The sequence below is a fragment of the Ovis aries genome, chromosome 17 (genome assembly GCF_016772045.2).
Source record: "Ovis aries strain OAR_USU_Benz2616 breed Rambouillet chromosome 17, ARS-UI_Ramb_v3.0, whole genome shotgun sequence".
NCBI lineage: Eukaryota > Metazoa > Chordata > Mammalia > Artiodactyla > Bovidae > Ovis > Ovis aries.
Window position 1 is genome coordinate 51,942,325 of NC_056070.1, and position 22,233 is coordinate 51,964,557.

The window sequence follows — 22,233 nt, forward strand, 5'->3', positions numbered from 1 at the left end:
CCCCTGAGCCATAAAACAAACCTCAACAGATTTAAAAGAACTGAAATTATACTCAATATGTTCTCCATCCACAATGGACTCAAATTATAAATCAGCAACAGGAAGATAACAGGGAAATCTCCAAACACTTAGAAACTAAATTACACACTTCTAAATAATCCATGGATCGAGGAGGAAGTCATAAAGGAAGTTTTAAAAACACATTGAATTGCATAAAAATTGAAATACAACTATCAAAATCTGTGGGGCATAACTAAAACAGTGCTGAAAGGGAAACAGTACCAAATGCATACATTAGAAAAGAGGAGGAATGTCAAATCAATTAAAGGTCTCACCTCAAGAACCTTTCAAAAGAAAAGTAAAATAAATTCCAAATCAAGCAGAAGGAAATAATACAGACAAGCAGAAATTAATAAAATTGAACACAGGAAAACAACAGATAAAATCAATGAAACAAAAGGCTTCCATAAAACTAATCTCTAGCAGGACTGAAAAGAAAAAGAGAGAAGATACAGGTTAACAATATCCAGAATTAAATAGGAGGGATCACTAAAGACAGGTATTGTAAAGATAATAAAGGCACAATAAGAAAAACTCACAATGAATCTGACAAGTTAGATGAAGTGGACCACTTATTTGAAAAGCACAAACTACAGGACTCACCCAATAGAATATTAATCACTTGAACCATCCTATAACTATTAATGAAACGGAATCTGTTATTTTAAAACTTCAAAAAAAGAACAAATAAAAGCAATCACTACACAAAACCCTGGAGAAGGAAATGGCAACCCACTTTGTCTGGAGAACACCATGGACAGAGGAGCCTGGCTACCCTCCATGGGGCTGCAAAGAGTCAGACACGACTGAGCAACTAAGCATATACAAAACTCTGCACATCATGCTCAAAACATATTTGTTAGGGACTTCCTGGTGATCCAGTGGTTAAGAATCTGCCTTGCAATCCAGGGGACGTGGGTTCAATGCCTGGTCAAGGAACTAAGATCCCCACATGCCATGGAGCAACTTAGCCCACACGTTACAACTAGAGAAGCCAGGGCACCGACCGCAACTGCTGAGCCCATAAGCCACAACCCGAGAGACCATGTGCCACAACAGAAGGTCCCATACGAGGCAATGAAGATCCTGCGTGCTGCAAGTAAGACCCAACGTAGTCAAATAAATAATAAATGTTTTAAAAGCATGGTTTGTTAACCGTATCTATGTACATGCAGGCTTCCCTTGTGGCTCAGCTGGTAAAGAATCCGCCTGCAATGAGGGAGACCAGGGTTCAATCCCTGGGTTTGAAAGATTCCCTGGAGAAGGGAAAGGCTACCCACTGCAGTATTCTAGCCTGGAGAATTCCATGGACAGTACGGTCCATGGGGTCGCAAAGAATCAGACACGACTGAGCGACTTTCACTTTCACATACATACAAAAATTGTAATTCAGCTAAGACAATCTAAAAGAATGATTGCATCCCAAAGTCTAAAAGGCAATAGATAGATGAATTTATTACCTAGTGAGTTCCAGTTCAACCTCTTGTATCCAGATCTAAACACTCTTAATAATTCCTGGGAATGGTCATCAAGAAGAAGAGACTCTGCCTCATTTAACGTTCCTGTGAGCGTGTGATAATGATCCAGCATACGCTGTATCCCATCCGTGTACCTGTACATTACAGGAAAGTCACTGACATTCGAAAAATGGAGCTCATAATAAGCTCAAAAATCTTATAATACGTTCCAAAAGACCAATGACCAGATTAAAAATTTAAAGAGTGTCACTCTTCCCATTAACTTTCCTTTTTGGAAAATATTGGTTACTTTTTAATTTCAAAATGTTATTTATAGGGAACTCTACTCAATACCCTGTAATGACCTATACGGGAAAATAATCTAAAAAAGAGAGTCTGTATATATGTGTGCATGCTAAGTTGCTTCAGTCGTGTCCGACCCTTTGTGACCCTATGGACTGCAGCCTGTCCGGCTCCTCTGTCCATGGGATTCTCCAGGCAAGAATACTGGAGTGGGTTGCCAAGCCCTCCTCCAGGGGATCTTCCCGATCCAGGGATCGAACCCATGTCTCTTACGTCTACCTTCATTGGTAGGTGGGTTCTTTACCACTAGCGCCACCTGGGAAGCATGTATGTGTAACTGATGTATAATCATGTATAACTGATTCACTCTGCTGTACAGCAGAAAGTAACACAACATTATAAATCAACTATAGTGATACTGAAAGTTCCTCAGTCATGTCTGACTCTTGGCAACCCCATGGACTATAGCCCACCAGGCTCCTCTGTTCATCGAATTCTCCAGCAAGAATACTGGAGTGGGTTTGCCATTCCCTCCTCCAGGGGGTTTTCCCAACCCAGGGATCAAACCTAGGTCTTCTGCATTGCAGGCAGATTCTTTACCATCTGAGCCACCAGGGAAGCCCCAAAATCAACTATACTCCAGTGAAAATTAATTTAAAAAAAAATAAAAGTGCTATTTAAGTTAACATGAAAGGTTTATCTTTACTATTTTAGACAAATGTATTAATACAAATTTTAAACATTTCTTAGTTTTCATTTCTAATGCGGCAAACATTGCTAGTTATAAAATCCACAAAAATGAAAGCCTTGGCATGGGCAAGGGGTAGTTCTCAATAATTTAGAAGAGTGTAAAGGAGTCCCAAGATAAGAAGCGTTGACCATTGATTTAAAAGAAGAATCCTTTTACCTAAGAAATTTGTCCTCCTGGAGGGCAACGTTCCTTGCTAATTCAGGGACAGGGAAGCCCAGCTGTTCCAAGTACTTTGTTTCATTAATAATCTCCCTGAGGGCAGGTGAAAAGTTGATTGAGAAAGCAGCCACTCTGTCAGGGTTTAAGGCGTCGTCACCAGCGGCAGAAGTCTGGGGAGGAGACGATGTTTCATAAGCGCGGGAAGGGCTGTCCACAAAGCAATCAGATCAACGCAACCCAAGTTATAAATGTGAATCTGAAAAAAATCAGTGGAGGGGTTTTGCTACACTGATAGAGTGGGGAGCTGACCAGAACTAAGCTAGAAGACATACTTGGGTGAACAGAGTTTTTAAAGAATTTGATTTAGTGCTCACGGTTGAAAACTGGGCAATGAAAAAATCCAAAAATCTGGCATCCCTCAAAAAATTGGAAAAGCTGATGATAAATGACAAGAAGCGACTGAAGCTGGGGAGCGGCTGTCCTTTCTGAATAGGACACAAGCCATCCATTTCCTGACAAGCTCTACCTGGCCTCTTCATTCATTTTAGTGCCTACTTCAGAACTTAGGAGACCAAAGACCTGAAACTGCCAGGCCCAAGTCTTTCCTTCCTCACTGTTAACACTTAATCTGTTCAGCTATATGCTGGGCCCCGTGCTATAGATGAGGATGGATCACGTGAAACCAAGCCAGGCTGGGACCTGGGACCCTTTGCTGCAATGCTTGCACCTGGACACACTTCTCCAGTAACAAAATACAAATAAATTATATGAGACCAAAAATAACTGCATACACTCGCAGTTGGAGCAAATTCTAGACAAAAAGACTGAAAAATCTTTATTGCCATTTCTGAAGAGCCATAGCAAAAACAGGGTGTCCGGAGCAAAAGCTCCCTGAACTCAGCACCACCAAAGGGATGGGCAAATTACTTAAGCCACTCCTCTGGCCAGACCCCCTGGACACACCCTTACCCTCACCCCATATAATGAACAAGCTCAGCACCCGATACTCGGGCAGTGAGCGAGCAAGGGAACATGTTACTTCTGACTCTCCATTGCTGCAGTAGGGGCCCCCATAAAGCCTTGCTTCGAATTGCTTATCTGCCTCCAGTCAATTTCTATTGATTGGGGAAGGCCAAGAATCCTGGTTGCTATCAAAGTGACACTTTCCTGTAAGTTAAAAATAAGCAACCATCAGCGGTTTGAACCTGTTTCATACACGGTTCAACTAACACTTTGCATGTTTGTGATCATCTGATCCAGGTCATTTTACAAATTGGGTCCCTGAAGCCCAGAATTAAGCCAAGGAGTCAGAAGGGTTGCCTGATCCCCACCTGTTCCCTGACCATGACATTTTGCTACCTCCATGTTTTCCCTTCCTGCCTCTCTTCTTCTCCCTGGTCAAGCCCTGCCAACCTCTGCCCTTCTTTGCCTTTGATTTTGGAAATACCTCTCAACTTCATGAGGGTCAACACATCAGACCTCAAGGAAATGGGAGTTACCATCATCTTACACGGCCCCCATAGTCTGGGACGTGAGTGTGTGTGTGTGTGTGTGTGTGTGTGTGTGTGTGTGTGTGTGTGCACGCATGTCAGTGCTCAGTCGCGTCTAACTCTTTGCAACCCCATGGACTGTAGCCCACCAGGCTTCTCTGTCCATGGGATTCTCCAGGCAAGAACACTGTTTCAGAACTGAAAAGATGCACCTTAGTAAGCAGACTCTTCTTCATGAGAGTTGGCAGGATCTGTTCCGTCATCTCTTTCCACTGCTCATACTTTCTGTCTTCATAGTCTTTCATCATCCTACCCACTTCCAAATATTTTTGTTTGACCTATCAGAGAAGTCAGGCAAATGTCACTTTTTCCTTGAAAATAACAATTTTTTCTCTCTCCTGAGAAAAAAATCACTTAACACTACGCAAGAGGAAGCAGGCAGATTTGCACAAATTTGGATGGTTTGCTTGCCATGATACAGCTTAAAATCCAGGCTGATTAGTAGGACTCACAAACCTCAGCCTATGGCTGGAAGCTCAAAAAGAATGACAGTTATTCATGATTTGTGAAGACCATATGAAATTCAAATTTCAGCATCCATAAGTGAAGTTTTATTGGAACACACCTGTTCATTTACATGTTATCTACCATATTCTTTCTAGAAAGGCAGAGTTGAATAGTTGCAACAGGGGCCATTTGACCCACAAATGCCTAAAATATTTATTCTCTGGACGGTTAAAGAAAAGGTTTCCCAGCCCTTGTGATATAACAGACAAAAATGCATGAAGAGGAGGGACAGTATTGTCAGAAAGAGCGTGGTCACCCTCTGGAGAGGCTGAAGATCCAGATCAGGGGGAAGTCATGTGATTGTCACCTGGAAGCTATCATAGATATATCATGTCATACATATGGAGATGTGGTCCCCAGGGACCACAGGAAAGACTGTCTAAGTTGCAGGCATTGATTTGAAATTGAGCTGCTTCTCATGCAGGCAACTCTGTATGGCCAGCTCATGCTCGGGGGTCACCTGGATTGAAGGAGCCACCTGGGCATGCTCAAGGCTACCCATCTACTATTAAACCGTGAAATACAGGACTTCCCTGATGGTCCAGTGGTTAAGAATCCACCTTCCAATGCAGGCCATATGGGTTTGATCCTTGGACAAGGAACTAAGATCTCACATGCCTTGGGGGCAACTAAGCCCATGTACCACAACTACTGAGCCTGCACTCCACAGCTACTGGAGCCTGCATGCCCTGGAGCCCGTGTTCCACAACAAGAGGCACCACCGCAATAAATCCATGCACCACAAATAGAGAGCAGCCCCCGCTCACCACAACTAGAGAAAGCCCACGCGCAACACTCACTCAAGACTCAGAGCAGCCTAACTAAATGAATGATTTTTTAAAACGTGAAACTCAAAACAGGCCTGTTGCAGCAGACATAACGTACTTCTCTTCCTCCATCACTGTCCAGGATCTCCTCTACTTCTTGAAATCTGAGGATGGTGTGCTTAATCCGGAAGAACAGGGACCGTTCCCAGTAGATTGCACCTGCTACCGGGGGGTGGTTCTTATACAACGGGGGGTTGTCGAGGTTCTGGACAAAGATTTTGTTAACTATGTCAATCTGCAAAGCAATCAGACATATTCCATAAGCGAGCAGTATCAGTGTGCGAGCCGAGACAAGATTGAACTTGAGGTTTGTATCTTTAAAGAAATGAACATGGAATATCAAGAAATACTTAAAGGTACAGAATAGTGCTTTTACTACCAGTCTCTACTGCTTTTTCTTATACTCTGCAGGAATTTTTGGTTTGGTTTAACATATGCAATGATCCAGACTGCCTTGTACTTACAGACTGTGTATAATCATTCAGTGGACCATTTTTTGGCCTTGCCATGTGGCTTGTGGGATATTAGTTCCCCAGCTAGGAATTGAACCCAGGCCCTCGGCAGTGAAAGCACAGAATCTTAACCACCAGATCGCCAGGGAATTTCCCATGGAAATTTTGAAATCTGTTCCAGACATGACAGGTGGCCAGGCCTCCTGCATTGTGTGTGTGTGTGTGTGTGTGTGTGTGCGTGTGTGTACATGTCACTGAGGTTTTATAACTGTTTATCATGTAATATTTTTCTAAATGTGGTACAATAGGCATGACAAAATTCACCATCTCAACCATTTTTCAGTGTGCATTTCAGTGGAATTAAGTACATTCATGCTGATACAACTTAGTGACTGAACAATAATAAAATGTTGTGGTGCATCCATCATCACCATCCATCTCCAGAACTTCTTTCATCTTGAAAAGTTGAAACTCTGGGTACCCATGAAACACAGTAATGCCCCACTTCCCTCTCCCCCGGCTCCTAGAAACCACCTTTCTACTTTGTCTTTATGACTTTGACTACTCCAAGTACCTCATGTAAATAGACTCATGGAGTATTTGTCTTTTTATGATTGGCTTATTTTAAAGCCCTCAAGGTTCATTCAGGTCGTATTAGAAGCACATGGCAGAATTTCCTTCCTTTTTAAAGCTGAATAATATTCCACTGTACAGATATACCACACTTTGTTTATCCACTGGTCTATCAATGGACCCTTGGGTTATTTCCACGTTTTGGTGGTTGTGAATAGTGCTGCCATGAACATCAGTGTTCAAATATCTCTTCGAGACTCTGCTTTCAATTATTTGTATATATGCACAAAATGGAACTGCTGAATCATATGACCTGGGCTTGCACTTAAAAATAAAATTTTGCAACCATAATTCAAAAAGACACACATACCCCAATATCCATTGCAGTGCTGTTTACAATAGCCAGGACATGGAAGCAACCTAAATATCCATCAACAGATGAATGCATAATGAAGTTGTGGTACATATGTACAATGGAATATTACTCAGCCATGAAAAGGAATGAAATTGGGTCATTTGTAAGTCATGTGGATGGACCTAGAGTCTCTCATACATGAAGTGAGAAAGAGGAAAACAAATATCGTATGTTAATGCATGTATATGGAATCTAGAAAAAGGGTACAGATGAATCTATTTGCAGGGCAGGAATAGAGACGCAGATGTAGAGCACGGCCATGTGAACACAGCAAGGAGAGGGGAGCGGGGGATGCACTGACCTCCACCGTGTATAAAATAGACAGCTAGTGGGAAGCTACTGGACAGCATAGGTAGCTCAGTCTGGTGCTCTGTGATGACTAGGAGGGGTGGCGTGGGAGGAGAGGGGGAAGGATCAACAGGGAAGGGATATATTAATATGTATACCTATAAGTGATTCACATTGCTGTATAGCAGCAACTAACAGAACACTGTAAAGCAATTATACGCCAATAAAAAGAACAAATTAAAAACGCATAAAATAAGCCTGTCACACTCTCATGTGAATAATTAGGTGTCAGAAGCAAAACAAGATCTGCCCCAATAATGGTCTTGATCTCCAGAATTTGTGAATACATTATATGAAAAGGAGCAATTAGGTAGTAGATGGAGTTAAGGTTGCCAATTAGCTGACCTTAAAATAAAGAGATGATCCTGGATTATCTAGATGGGTCCAATGTATAATGAGTCTCCTTACAACAGGAATGTGTATATGAACACACACATGACCTTCACACTACTACACTCTTGTTACTACCATTATTACTATGACTATTCACTCAGGGCCCATCACAATGTAATGGCATATAAGATTGATGGCATAAAATATTGTACTTCATAAGTTCCTACTGAATTTCTCCACTAAATAAACAAACCCACTTCCTTTTGGCTACCTGTTTTGGTTATACGACATGCTATTTGGGGGAAATTCCACAGTTTCTCTGAATTTAGATGAGAAAGACAACAGTGTGGTCCAATTGCTTACACTTTGCCAAGTGTATTTTCACTGCTACAACAGCCACGGATTTTTTTTCAGTTACCTCTTTACAATACTGTGCAAGGATATCATTAAATTTCATCATCATTTGTCGATTAATGGCCTCCCGTGAACGAATGTGTTTAAATTTTAAAAGCATATCAAATGCTGCTTCAGCTGATCGAAGTGTCTTAAAAGATTCGTCAATAAAATTTTTTGCTTCTTTCTCAATAACCTGCCAAAAACAAACAAAAACAAAAAAGCCAAGAAAAAAACCCTTAGGACCCTGTAATTATCCCACAAAAAGCAAAATGTCAAGAAAGAAGCAAAACAAACCAAATCGGTACCTTGAGAAGGATTTCCACTGTACTTTAGTGGAAGCTATACTGTGTTAGCTACAGTATAGGTAGGTACAACTCTTTGCAACCCCAGGAACTGTAACCAACCAGGCTCCTGCGTCCATTGAATTCTTCAGACAAGAACACTGGAGTGGGTTGCCATTCCCTTCTCCTGAGGATCTTCCCGACCCAGGGATTGAACCTGGGCCTCCTGCATTGCAGGCAGATTCTTTACTATCTGAGCCACCAGGACTTCCCTTAGTGGAGGCTGAGGTCCAAATAAAAATAGCAGACCAGCTGCTGGATCAGTTTTCTGCTCTCTCCCTTTCACTAGTCAAAATTATGGAAAAGGAAATTTTTAAAATATAAGCTCATATAGACAAAGAAATGGGAGAGGACACAACAGCAGAGATAGTTCAGGTAAACCCATTCCACCTGGGGAATAGGAGTGGGGACGGAGGACATTGAGAAATGTTCATTTCCACCTTATGCTCTTCTGCACTGTTATCATTTTTCACCAAAAAAGCAGGAATCCCTTTTTATGATTTGGAAAAAAAAAAAAAAAACCTAAACATAACTAAATAACCCAACAGAATCACAGTATCCACTTCCAAGGTCAAATCGAAGGATGTGTTACTTGCCAGGACTTCAATCTTGAAGTCGTCCATCACGTATTTCCAGTACTGGGAGCACTTGATGCTGAAGGGGTCAAAGGTCAGGTTTTCCATGGGGGTGACCAGGCCATCCACCCTGCACAGAACATCATCGATGCGCTTGGGATCCCCAGTCACTGCTTTCAGCTCTGGACCAAATATGTTGTAGAATTCCTCCACGACCTGTCCAATCAAACAAAACAAGGGAGGTGACCATTTGGTTTTCTAATGATGCTTCTGATGTTATTAATAAATGGATTGTGTCACACAGGTAACTTCCTCTCAGTCTAAGCCCTTGGGTTACCCACTGCACAAAGGACCAGTCCTAGATGTCCTGACACAGTTGTCAAAGTTTTCAGGCTCAGGACCCTACCCCCTCTTTCTATCTCTTCCCATCATGCTCGTCCCCTGTTGCCTTATAGTCACTCCAGGCCTCTTTCAGATCCATGTTCCTTTCTGTCTCAGGGCCTTTGCACACACAGTGTAAAACGTCTGGATGCCTACTGTGTGTGCATGTGTGTTAAGTCACTTCAGTCATGTCTGACTCTTTGTGATCCCGTGGACTGTAGCCCACCAGGCTTCTCTGTCCATGAGATTCTCCAGGCAAGGATACTGGGGTGGGTTGCCATTCCATTCTCCAGGGGATCTTCCCTACCCAGGGATCAAACCCACATCTCTTACATCTCCTGCATGGACAGGCAGATTTTTTTTATATCACTACTGCCACCTGGGAAGGCCCAGGTACCTACTACTCATCATTAAATATGCCGTCATCTTGTCTGACCCTTTAGAACAGGGTAGGCCCCTACATGGGTAACTCAAACAGTAAAGAATCTGCCTGCAATGCGAGAGACCTGGGTTCAATCCCTGGGTCGGGAAGATCCCCTGGAGAAGGGCACAGCCACCCACTCCAGTATTCTTGCCTGGAGAATTCCACGGACAGAGGAGCCTGGTGGGCTACACAGTCCATGGGGTTGAAAAGAGTCGGACACGACTGTGTGACTAACACTTTCACTTTCAGGCCCCTACACACACTTCCAGAGCCCCCTCTATTCCCCTTTCTTAGCAGTCATCTCAGCTGTAGCTATGGATCTGAGTGATTTTTTTCCTCTCATAAGAATTTTTCGAGGTGGACCATTTTTAAAGTCTTTATTGAATTTGTTACATTACTGCTTCTGTTTTATGCTTTTGGTTTCTTTCGCCGGAGAACCACGTGGGATCTTAACTCCCCAACCGGGGACAGAACCTGCACCCCATGCGCTGGAACGCAGTCTTAACCAGTGGACCACCAGAGAAGCCCCTCCATGTGATTAGCACGTCCACCCTCTTTCTCTTCCACTAGACTGTGAGCTCTGTGAGGCAGAGACGATGTACATACAGGGCAGGCTTCATAGGTGTGGGACTCAGGCAGGTGCACAGGGCCCCAGCCTCCAGAGGGCTCTGGGCTGGATTGAAGGCTCTGCTATCACCATCCTGAAATTCTCGATCACTTTATCTCTGAGCTTGTGTTTTGTAAATGAAGTCTGAGGAGGAGGCAATCACGCATGCATGTGAGCAGAGGAGATAGGCCAAAGCTGGGTGTGGGCTGTCCACGACACCCCATTGACAGGCACCACGTGAGGCCCCGTGAGCAGAGACTCCTAGCAGAGCCATGACGCGCAGGAGTTCAGGAAGACTCAGAGCCAGTACTAGTCATCATGTGCAGCCGCAATGAATAAACTAGGACAGTGACAGCTCAGGGAGGCCACCTTCTCCCTTTGAAGCAGAACTGGCTTCTAATATTTCATAATAATCACAAATAGAGTATAACCTTTAATACTGTGAATCCTACTGTACAACTGTAACCTATATAATGTACATCAACTACATTTCAATTTTCTAAAACAAATGTTTAAAACAAGAAAACCAAGGAAAACCACTGGCAATCCAGTGGTTAAGATTCTGCAATTTCACTACCGAGGGCCCAGGTTCAATCTCTGGCTGGGAAAATAAGATCCTGCAAGCTGAGCACTGTGGGCATTAAAAAAAAAAAAAGTGGGGGAGACGGGTAGAGGAATGTCACAAAACTGAAGGGAAAGTTGCAAAGGTCGGGTGTGCTTTGGGACATTCTGGAACATTCTGTCTGCTCTGCAGGCATCTCTCCTGGCCAGACCCTCCCCACCTCCCTGCTCCCAACTGACACGGGGAGATCCACATCGTCAAAAAGCCAAACTGCCTTCCATGGAGCAAATCCCAGATCTGACCATTTTCACGTGCATTGAAGACCCAGCCTCCCTACCTGCAGGATGTCATAGAGGTCTTGGCAGATGGTGGCCATGTAATCCGTTCTCTCGAACAGCCGTTTCCGATCAAACTCCCACCGAGCTTCTCTCCCCGAAGCCTCGATCTTGGCCCGGGTGTCGAAATAGGCCTTTTTCCACATGTGGAGGGTGTTCCTGGCCTCCAAGGTCTTGTGCTGTGCGCTCGTTCGGTTTTCTCTGGGACGCAATGAGACGCCGTGATGGGCAGGAGGGCAGAGATGCGAAGAGGCGGGGAGCTGGAGCTACGCTGCTCCCTGGTGGGGAGGGGCAGGTTCTAAGGGGACAATCCTAAGCAAGGAGCTGGGCCTCTCTGATGACATAGCCTCATCGCAAAAAGCTTCCCAGGCAAGAGACTGTTCCGCCAAGAAATTTGCAGCAAAGAGATTTGCAGCGGTGTGGGCAGGATTCCAAGCCACCGCCCTAGGTTGACCTTCACCACAGCTGCCCCTCAATGGGCAAAGCCGTGGTTTACCCAATAAGTTTTCTGTTTGAGCTTGAAGGGAAGCTGATGGCCTTGGGTCCACAGGGGGAGGGGGGAGGGGACTGTAACACTGGAGGCAAAATGATAGTGCTGAGATTTTGGTACCTACTTCACTTACACAGATTATTTTTTAAGAAAGTAAAAAAGAGAGAGCTAATTCTCTGACCCTCTGGTTAGGACTCTGCACTTCTGCAGGGGGCACGGGTTCAATCCCTGGTCGGGGAACTAAGATCCTGCATGCAGCTCAGCCAAAATAAGAGAGAGAGAGTTAAAAAAAAAAAAAATCGGTGTCTCCTTCCAGATTTGATCCTCAGAGGCTATTCCACCTGAGGGGATCCAAGGTCCAGGAGTGAGTTTCCTTCAGACCACGTGCCTCGGTCTCTCCAAGGATAATTTGCGACCCCATAGACTGTATCCACCATGCTCCTCTGTCCATAGAATTCTCCAGGCAAGAATACTGGAGTGGGTTGCCATTTCCTCCTCCAGGGGATCTTCCCGACCCAGGGATTAAACCCAGGTCTCCTGAACTGCAGGCAGATTCTTTACTGTCTGAGCCAATAGGGAAGCCCCTAATTAAAGAAGATGGTCCTGATTAATCCACACAAGTAGAGTATTATTTGGCCATAAAAAGGAATGAAGCAACGATACAGGCTATACCATGGAGGAACCATGAAAACACGATGCTGAGTGGGAGGAGCCAGTCATAAAAGACCGTAAGTTGTCTGACTCCATTTGCATGAATGTTTAGAAGAGGCAAGTCCACAGAAAGTAGATCAGTGGTTGCTCAGGGTTAGGAGGGGAGAGGGGAGGGGGAGAGGCAGCTAAAGGGCCCAGGGTTTCTTTCTGGGATGAAGGAAACTTTCTAAAATCACTGATGACTATGGATGCACAACTCTGAATCTATTGGGCTGGCCAAAAAGGTCATTGGGGTTTTTCCATTACATCTGCTGGAAAAACCTGAAAGAATTTTTTCACCAACTTTGTCCTAAAAGCATTCAATTGTATGTTTTAAATGGGTGATTTGTACAGTGTATGAATTATGTTTTGATACAGCTGTTTAGGACCTCCCAGGTGGTGCTAGTGGCAAAGAATCCTCCTGCCAATCCTGGAGACACAAAGAGATGGGGGTTTGATCCCTGGGTTGGGAAGATCCCCTGGAGGAGGGCATGGCAACTGACTCCAGTATTCTCGCCTGGAAAATTCCATAGACAGAGGAGCCTGGCAGGCTACAATCCGTGGGGTCGCAAAGAGTGGGACACGACACTTAGCACACACACAAAGCTGTTTAAGAGCTTAAGAAACACATAGCGCTGCCCGGTCTTACTTGAACAAAGTCCGCAGATTCACCACTTTGCAGACTCGCTCGGCAATCTCCCAGGCAATGCGCTCCATGAGCGGAATCATCCTCTCGTCTTTGTTGTAGTGGCGGGAGATGATCCACACCATCCTCAGGGCGCTCATCATGGAGGGGATTGTTTCCAAGACAACGTGAAAGCTAGATCCATGTGTTATGTTCTAACCAGAGAGGTGGGTGCAAACGAAAGAGCAAGGCAAGCTGGCTCAATCTCAGGGCAAACGGTGTAAGAGAACAAGCAGTGTATAGGAAGTTTCCATTTTTTAAATTTAAAAGATATTTTAAGATGGTACGGAAATACTCAAATGAACTTTTTGGCCAATCCAGTTATTAAATGTATTTCTGGATTTTATTACTTTTGGGGGAAAAAATATGCTCCTGCTGCAGGTCTCTCAATTTAAAAACATCTTTTTACATTCTTTTTCATATTCTTTTCCATGATGGCTTACCACAGGATATTGAATATTATTCCCTGTACAATACGGTAGGACCTTGTTGTTTCTCCAATCTATAGTACACTTAGCAGTTTGCATCTGCCAGCCCCAACCTCCCACTCCTACCTTCTCCCACCCGCCTCCCTCTTGGCAACCACCGTCTGTTCTCTATGTCCCTGATTCTTGTTTCTGTTCCATAGATAGGTTCATCTCTGTCATATTTTGGATTCCACATACAAGTGATATAATACAGTATTTGTCCTTCTCTTTCTGACTTACTTCACTTAGTGTAATAATCTCTAGTTGCATCCATGTTGTTGCAAATGGCATTATTTCGTCCTTTTTCTGGCTGAGTGATATTTCATTGTATACATGTAACACTTCTTTATCCATTCATCTGCTGATGGACATTTAGGTTGCTTCCGTGTCTTGGCTACTGTACACGGTGTTGCTGACAACATAGGGGTGCATGTGTCTTTTTGAATTAGAGTCTTGTCTGGCTATATGCCCAGGAGTGAGATAGCTGGATCATATAGTAATTCTATTTTTGGTTTTCTGAGGAGAAGTGAAAGTGAAGTCACTCAGTCGTGTCCAACTCTTTGAGACCCCATGGACTGTAGCCTACCAGGCTTCTCCGTCCATGGGATTCTCCAGGCAAGAATACTGGAGTGGGTTACCATTTCCTTCTCCAGGGGATCTTCCCGACCCAGGGAATACTATTTTCCACAGTGGCTGCACCAGCTTACATTCCCGCTAATAGTGTAGGACATTCTTCTTAATTAAAAAAAAAAAGTTCTTATCATGGAAGAAAGTATTTAACAAACAAAAGAAGTTTGAAATAGGTAGGTCTGTATGCACTGACATGGAAAGATAAGATTTACAATTAAAATAAATAAAGCAATTTGCAGATATATATATGGAGTATGGATGTGTATATACATATGTAATTATTCTATATTTAGTGGCAGGAGTGCCACTGAGTGAATCAAAGTTGGCATTAGAGGTAATTTTATCCAGTGCCAGTGTTTTCCAGGGTATGCGTCCTTCAGCAAGAAGTAAGATGATTTTTGACAACAGAACTTTTAAAAAATATATTTATTTTAAGGAAAAAAATATAGACTTATTTTAAGGAACTTTCTTTTTTTTTTTTTTTACAAGTTGGTAATAGCTGTTTATTGAATGAATGAACAATTGATAGAATAACAACAACAAAAAAGCTGTTTGAAGGGGTTCAGACACTTTTCAAAGGAAAGGAGAAGGAAATGGCAACCCACTCCGGTGTTCTTGCCTGGAGAATCCCAGGGACAGGGGAGCCTGGTGGGCTGCCATCTCTGGGGTCGCACAGAGTCGGACACGACTGAAGCGACTTAGCAGCAGCAGACTCTTCAAACACCTATGGCGCTCAGATGCTTAGTTGCGTCTGACTGTTTTGTTTTGTTTTGTTTTTTGAAGGTTTTTTTTTTTTTGCTGAAATTTTTCTTTTTTCTTTTTTTTTTTTAGGTTTTTATTTTTTAAATTTTAAAATCTTTAATTCTTATATGCGTTCCCAAACATGAACCCCCCTCCCACCTCCCTCCCCACAACATCTCTCTGGGTCATCCCCATGCACCAGCCCCAAGCATGCTGTATCCTGCATCAGACATAGACTGGCGATTCAATTCTTACATGATAGTATACATGTTAGAATGCCATTCTCCCAAATCATCCCACCCTCTCCCTCTCCCTCTGAGTCCAAAAGTCCATTATACACATCTGTGTCTTTTTTCCTGTCTTGCATACAGGGTTGTCATTGCCATCTTCCTAAATTCCATATATACGTGTTAGTATATTGTATTGGTGTTTTTCTTTCTGGCTTACTTCACTCTGTATAATTGGCTCCAGTTTCATCCATCTCATCAGAACTGATTCAAATGAATTCTTTTTAATGGCTGAGTAATACTCCATTGTGTATATGTACCACAGCTTTCTTATCCATTCATCTGTTGATGGACATCTAGGTTGTTTCCATGTCCTGGCTATTATAAACAGTGCTGCGATGAACATTGGGGTACATGTGTCTCTTTCAATTCTGGTTTCCTCGGTGTGTATGCCCAGCAGTGGGATTGCTGGGTCATAAGGTAGTTCTATTTGCAATTTTTTGAGGAATCTCCACACTGTTCTCCATAGTGGCTGTACTAGTTTGCATTCCCACCAGCAGTGTAGGAGGGTTCCCTTTTCTCCACACCCTCTCCAGCATTTATTGCTTGCAGATTTTTGGATCGCAGCCATTCTGACTGGTGTGAAGTGGTACCTCATTGTGGTTTTGATTTGCATTTCGCTAATAATGAGTGATGTTGAGCATCTTTTCATGTGTTTGTTAGCCATCCGTATGTCTTCTTTGGAGAAATGTCTATTTAGTTCTTTGGCCCATTTTTTGATTGGGTCGTTTATTTTTCTGGAATTGAGCTGCATAAGTTGCTTGTATATTTTTGAGATTAGTTGTTTGTCAGTTGCTTCATTTGCTATTATTTTCTCCCATTCAGAAGGCTGTCTTTTCACCTTGCTTATATTTTCCTTTGTTGTGCAGAAGCTTTTAATTTTAATTAGATCCCATTTGTTTATTTTTGCTTTTATTTCCAGAATTCTGGGAGGTGGATCATAGAGGATCCTGCTGTGATTTATGTCTGAGAGTGTTTTGCCTATGTTCTCCTCTAGGAGTTTTATAGGTTCTGATCTTACATTTAGATCTTTAATCCATTTTGAGTTTATTTTTGTGTGCGGTGTTAGAAAGTGATCTAGTTTCATTCTTTTACAAGTGGTTGACCAGTTTTCCCAGCACCACTTGTTAAAGAGATTGTCTTTACTCCATTGTATATTCTTGCCTCCTTTGTCAAAGATAAGGTGTCCATATGTGTGTGGATTTATCTCTGGGGTTTCTATTTTGTTCCATTGATCTATATGTCTGTCTTTGTGCCAGTACCATACTGTCTTGATGACTGTGGCTTTGTAGTAGAGCCTGAAGTCAGGCAAGTTGATTCCTCCAGTTCCATTCTTCTTTCTCAAGATTGCTTTGGCTATTCGAGGTTTTTTGTATTTCCATACAAATCTTGAAATTATTTGTTCTAGTTCTGTGAAAAATGTGGCTGGTAGCTTGATAGGGATTGCATTGAATTTGTAAATTGCTTTGGGTAGTATACTCATTTTCACTATATTGATTCTTCCGATCCATGAACATGGTATATTTCTCCATCTATTAGTGTCCTCTTTGATTTCTTTCATCAGTGTTTTATAGTTTTCTATATATAGGTCTTTAGTTTCTTTAGGTAGATATATTCCTAAGTATTTTATTCTTTTCATTGCTATGGTGAATGGAATTGTTTCCTTAATTTCTTTTTCTACTTTCTCATTATTTGTGTATAGGAATGCAAGGGATTTCTGTGTGTTGATTTTATATCCTGCAACTTTACTATATTCATTGATGAGCTCTAGTAATTTTCTGGTGGAGTCTTTAGGGTTTTCCATGTAGAGGATCATGTCATCTGCAAACAGTGAGAGTTTTACATCTTCTTTTCCAATTTGGATTCCTTTTATTTCTTTTTCTGCTCTGATTGCTGTGGCCAAAACTTCCAGAACTATGTTGAATAGTAGCGGTGAAAGTGGACACCCTTGTCTTGTTCCTGACTTTAGGGAAATGCTTTCAATTTTTCACCATTGAGGATAATGTTTGCTGTGGGTTTGTCATATATAGCTTTTATTATGTTGAGGTATGTTCCTTCTATTCCTGCTTTCTGGAGAGTTTTTGTCATAAATGGATGTTGAATTTTGTCAAAGGCCTTCTCTGCATCTATTGAGATAATCATATGGTTTTTATTTTTCAATTTGTTAATGTGGTGAGTTACACTGATTTGCGGATATTGAAGAATCCTTGCATCCCTGGGATAAAGCCCACTTGGTCATGGTGTATGATCTTTTTAATGTGTTGTTGGATTCTGATTGCTAGAATTTTGTTGAGGATTTTTGCATCTATGTTCATCAGTGATATTGGCCTGTAGTTTTCTTTTTTTGTGACATCTTTGTCAAGTTTTGGTATTAGGGTGATGGTGGCCTCATAGAATGAGTTTGGAAGTTTACCTTCCTCTGCAATTTCTGGAAGAGTTTGAGGAGGATAGGTGTTAGCTCTTCTCGAAATTTTTGGTAGAATTCAGCTGTGAAGCCGTCTGGACCTGGGCTTTTGTTTGCTGGAAGATTTCTGATTACAGTTTCAATTTCCGTGCTTGTGATGGGTCTGTTAAGATTTTCTATTTCTTCCTGGTTCAGTTTTGGAAAATTGTACTTTTCTAAGAATTTGTCCATTTCTTCCACGTTGTCCATTTTATTGGCATACAACTGCTGATAGTAGTCTCTTATGATCCTTTGTATTTCTGTGTTGTCTGTTGTGATCTCTCCATTTTCATTTCTAATTTTATTGATTTGATTTTTCTCTCTTTGCTTCTTGATGAGTCTGGCTAATGGTTTGTCAATTTTATTTAACCTTTCAAAGAACCAGCTTTTGGCTTTGTTGATTTTTGCTATGGTCTCTTTTGTTTCTTTTGCATTTATTTCTGCCCTAATTTTTAAGATTTCTTTCCTTCTACTAACTCTGGGGTTCTCCAATTCTTCCTTTTCTAGTTGCTTTAGGTGTAGAGTTAGGTTATTTATTTGACTTTTTCTTGTTTCTTGAGGTATGCCTGTATTGCTATGAACTTTCCTCTTAGCACTGCTTTTATAGTGTCCCACAGGTTTTGGGTTGTTGTGTTTTCGTTTTCATTAGTTTCTATGCATATTTTGATTTCTTTTTGATTTCTTCTGTGATTTGTTGGTTATTCAGAAGTGTGTTGTTCAACCTCCATATGTTGGCATTTTTAATAGTTTTTCTCCTGTAATTGAGATCTAATCTTAATGCATTATGGTCAGAAAAGATGCTTGGAATGATTTCGATTTTTTTGAATTTATCAAGTTTAGATTTATGGCCCAGGATGTGATCTATCCTGGAGAAGGTTCCATGAGCACTTGAAAAAAGGTGAAATTCATTGTTTTGGGGTGAAATGTCCTATATATATCAATTAGGTCTAACTGATCTAATGTATCATTTAAAGTTTGCATTTCTTTGTTAATTTTCTGTTTAGTTGATCTGTCCATAGGTGTGAGTGGGGTATTAAAGTCTCCCACTATTATTGTGTTATTGTTGATTTCCCCTTTCATACTTGTTAGCATTTGTCTTACATATTGCGGTGCTCCTATATTGGGTGCATATATATTTATAATTGTTATATCTTCTTCTTGGATTGTTCCTTTGATCATTATGTAGTGGCCTTCTTTGTCTCTTTTCACAGCCTTTGTTTTAAAGTCTATTTTATCGGATATGAGTATTGCCACTCCTGCTTTCTTTTGGTCTCTATTTGCGTGGTATATCTTTTTCCAGCCCTTCACTTTCAGTCTGTATGTGTCCCTTGTTTTGAGGTGGGTCTCTTGTAAGCAGCATATAGAGGGATCTTGTTTTTGTATCCATTCGGCCAGTCTTTGTCTTTTTGGTTGGGGCGTTCAACCCATTTACGTTTAAGGTAATTATTGATAAGTATGATCCCGTTACCATTTACTTTATTGTTTTGGGTTCGGGTTTATACACCCTTTCATGTTTCCTGTCTAGAGAATATCCTTTAGAATTTGTTGGAGAGCTGGTTTGGTGGTGCTGAATTCTCTCAGCTTTTGCTTGTCTGTAAAGCTTTTGATTTCTCCTTCGTATTTGAATGAGATCCTTGCTGGGTACAGTAATCTGGGCTGTAGGTTATTGTCTTTCATCACTTTAAGTATGTCTTGCCATTCCCTCCTGGCCTGAAGAGTTTCTATTGAAAGATCAGCTGTTATCCTTATGGGAATCCCCTTGTGTGTTATTTGTTGTTTTTCCCTTGCTGCTTTTAATATTTGTTCTTTGTGTTTGATCTTTGTTAATTTGATTAATATGTGTCTTGGGGTGTTTCGCCTTGGGTTTATCCTATTTGGAACTCTCTGTGTTTCTTGGACTTGGGTGATTATTTCCTCCCCCATTTTAGGGAAGTTTTCAACTATTATCTCCTCAAGGATTTTCTCATGATCTTTCTTTCTGTCTTCTTCTTCTGGGACTCCTATAATTCGAGTGTTGGAGCGTTTCATATTGTCCTGGAGGTCTCTGAGATTGTCCTCATTTCTTTTAATTCATTTTTCTTGTTTCCTCTCTGATTCATTTATTTCTACCATTCTATCTTCTATTTCACTAATCCTGTCTTCTGCCTCTGTTATTCTACTATTTGTTGCCTCCAGAGTGTTTCTGATCTCATTTATTGCGTTATTCATTATATTTGGACTCTTTTTTATTTCTTCTAGGTCCTTGTTAAACCTTTCTTGCATCTTCTCAATCCTTGTCTCTAGGCTATTTATCTGTGATTCCATTTTGATTTCAAGATTTTGGATCATTTTCACTATCAATATTCAGAATTCCTTCTCCGGTAGATTCCCTACTTCTTCCTCTTTTGTTTGGTTTGGTGGGCAACTCTCCTGTTCCTTTACCTGCTGAGTATTCCTCTGTCTCTTCATCTTGGTTATATTGCTGCGTTTGGGGTGGCCTTTTTATATTCTGGTAATTTGTGGAGTTCTCTTTATTATGGGGCTTCCTCACTTTGGGTGGGGTTCTATCAGTGTCTTGTCAAGGTTTCCTGGTTAGGGAGGCTTGTGTTGGAGTTTTGGTGGGTGGAGCTGGGTTTCTTCTCTCTGGAGTGCAGTGGAGTGACTGGTTATGAGACATCAAAGGTTTTGGGATAATTTTGGGCTGCCTGTATCTTGAAGCTCAGGGGAGTGTTCCTGTGTTGCTGGAGAATTTGCGTGGTCTGTCTTGTTTTGGGACTTGTTGGCCCTTGGGTGGAGCTTGGTTTCGGTGTAGGTATGAAGGCATTTGATGAGCTCCTATTGCTTAATGTTCCCTGAATTCAAGAGTTCTCTAATGTTTTCAGGCTTTGGATTTAAGCCTCCTGCTTCTGGTTTTCAGTTTTATTTTTACAGTAGCCTCTAGACTTCTCCATCTATACAGCACCAATGATAAAACATCTAGGTTAAAGATGAAAAGTTTCTCCACATTGAGGGACACTCAGAGAGGTTCACTGAGTTACAAGGAGAAGAGAAGATGGAGGGGGTAGTTAGAGGTAACTGGAATGAGATGCGGTGAGATCAAAAGAGGAGAGAGCAAGCTATCCAGTAGTCACTTCCTTATGTGCGCTCTATAGTCTGGACCGCTCAGAGGTATTTACAGATTTATACGGGGAAGAGGAGAGGGAGGAAGTAGACAGAGGTGACCAGGAGGATAAGAGAGAGGAATGAGTAGGAGAGAGACAAATCCTGCCAGTAACCAGTTCCTTAGGTGTTCTCCACCGTCTGGAACACACAGAGATTCACAGAGTTGGATAGAGAAGAGATGGGGGAGAAAAGAGACAGAGGCCACCTGGTGGAGAAAAAGGAGAGTCCAGAGGAGGAGAGAGTGGTCAAGCCAGTAATCTCGCTCTCAGGTAAACTTGGATAGTGAAGTTTGGGTTTTTAAATGTACAAAATTGACAACAAAAACCTAAGAGCAAAGATTAAAAATCTAGAGTAGAGATTGGATTTTCAAAGATACAATACTAAAGAAAAGCAGAAGGAAAAAGGAAGAAAGGAAAAAAAAAGAATTATTAACAAACAAACAAACAAAAAAAAAAACCCCACCAACAACCATCCAAAGACTATATATGGTGTTTGCCTTAAAAAAAAAAAGTCTTTTTTTTAAAAAAATAGTAATAATAGGTGATAGAAATAAAAATTAGAGGAGAAATAGACGACTGTTTTTGAAGACAATGGTCTGCTTTTTTGGTTGCCTGATGTCCTCTGCTAGCCTACAGAAGTTGTTTTGTGGAGTTTGCTTGGCGTTGAAATGTTCTTTTGAGGAATTTGTGAGGGAGAAAGTGGTCTTCCCGTCCTATTCCTCCGCCATCTTTCCCTAACTCCTAAGGAACTTTCAAGATTGTTAATGCATGAAATGTTTTGCTACCATCTGATCTTGATTTCTTCTATTAACTTCATTTCTAGTTTTCTAAATATTTGCTGAAAATTTAAGAAAGAGAAAATATATACTTACTTTAGTGTACATTAGAAATAACTGTTATATCAAACCAATACCTGCACAGGCTTGATTAAGATGACTCTATATTACCCACACAAAAATATATGAATAAATCTAAAGTTAACTTAAAGAAAAGTAAGTTTCAGAGTCACAAAGGGATGGCAAAAAACCACAAAAGCAATTACATGAGTGATATAAGCTGGCCTTTCACTGGTCTTTGCAAGCCACTTGCTCTGCAGAGATGACAAATAAATTTCAAGCAAGGAAACGTTATCACCAATATCAATTTAGAGGCAGACTCCACTTGGACCTCAAGCCCTCGGATTCGACCAGTTGTTTGACCGCTCACAGGGGCCACCTAGAGCCTTATCCAGGCGCCACTTGTGCTGCTGTTGTGCGCTGATGCTGTTGATCCCTGATGCTGCTCCTGACATACTATGTTCTCCG

At 41.7% G+C, this 22,233-nt stretch overlaps 1 protein-coding gene across 1 annotated transcript in view; it reads right to left on the reverse strand.

The window, feature by feature from the left end:
* The window catches only part of DNAH10 (dynein axonemal heavy chain 10), a 168,288-nt gene that overhangs the window by 119,017 nt on the left and 27,038 nt on the right, over positions 1–22,233 (reverse strand). The window contains exons 9-16 of the mRNA XM_004017564.6: positions 13,186–13,376; positions 11,359–11,557; positions 9,069–9,263; positions 8,154–8,324; positions 5,673–5,849; positions 4,433–4,558; positions 2,728–2,900; positions 1,521–1,672 (exon numbers count right to left, since the gene is read on the reverse strand). Of these exons, the coding sequence (XP_004017613.2) occupies positions 1,521–1,672; positions 2,728–2,900; positions 4,433–4,558; positions 5,673–5,849; positions 8,154–8,324; positions 9,069–9,263; positions 11,359–11,557; positions 13,186–13,376 (1,384 nt within the window). The remainder of the gene's footprint in view (positions 1–1,520; positions 1,673–2,727; positions 2,901–4,432; positions 4,559–5,672; positions 5,850–8,153; positions 8,325–9,068; positions 9,264–11,358; positions 11,558–13,185; positions 13,377–22,233) is intronic.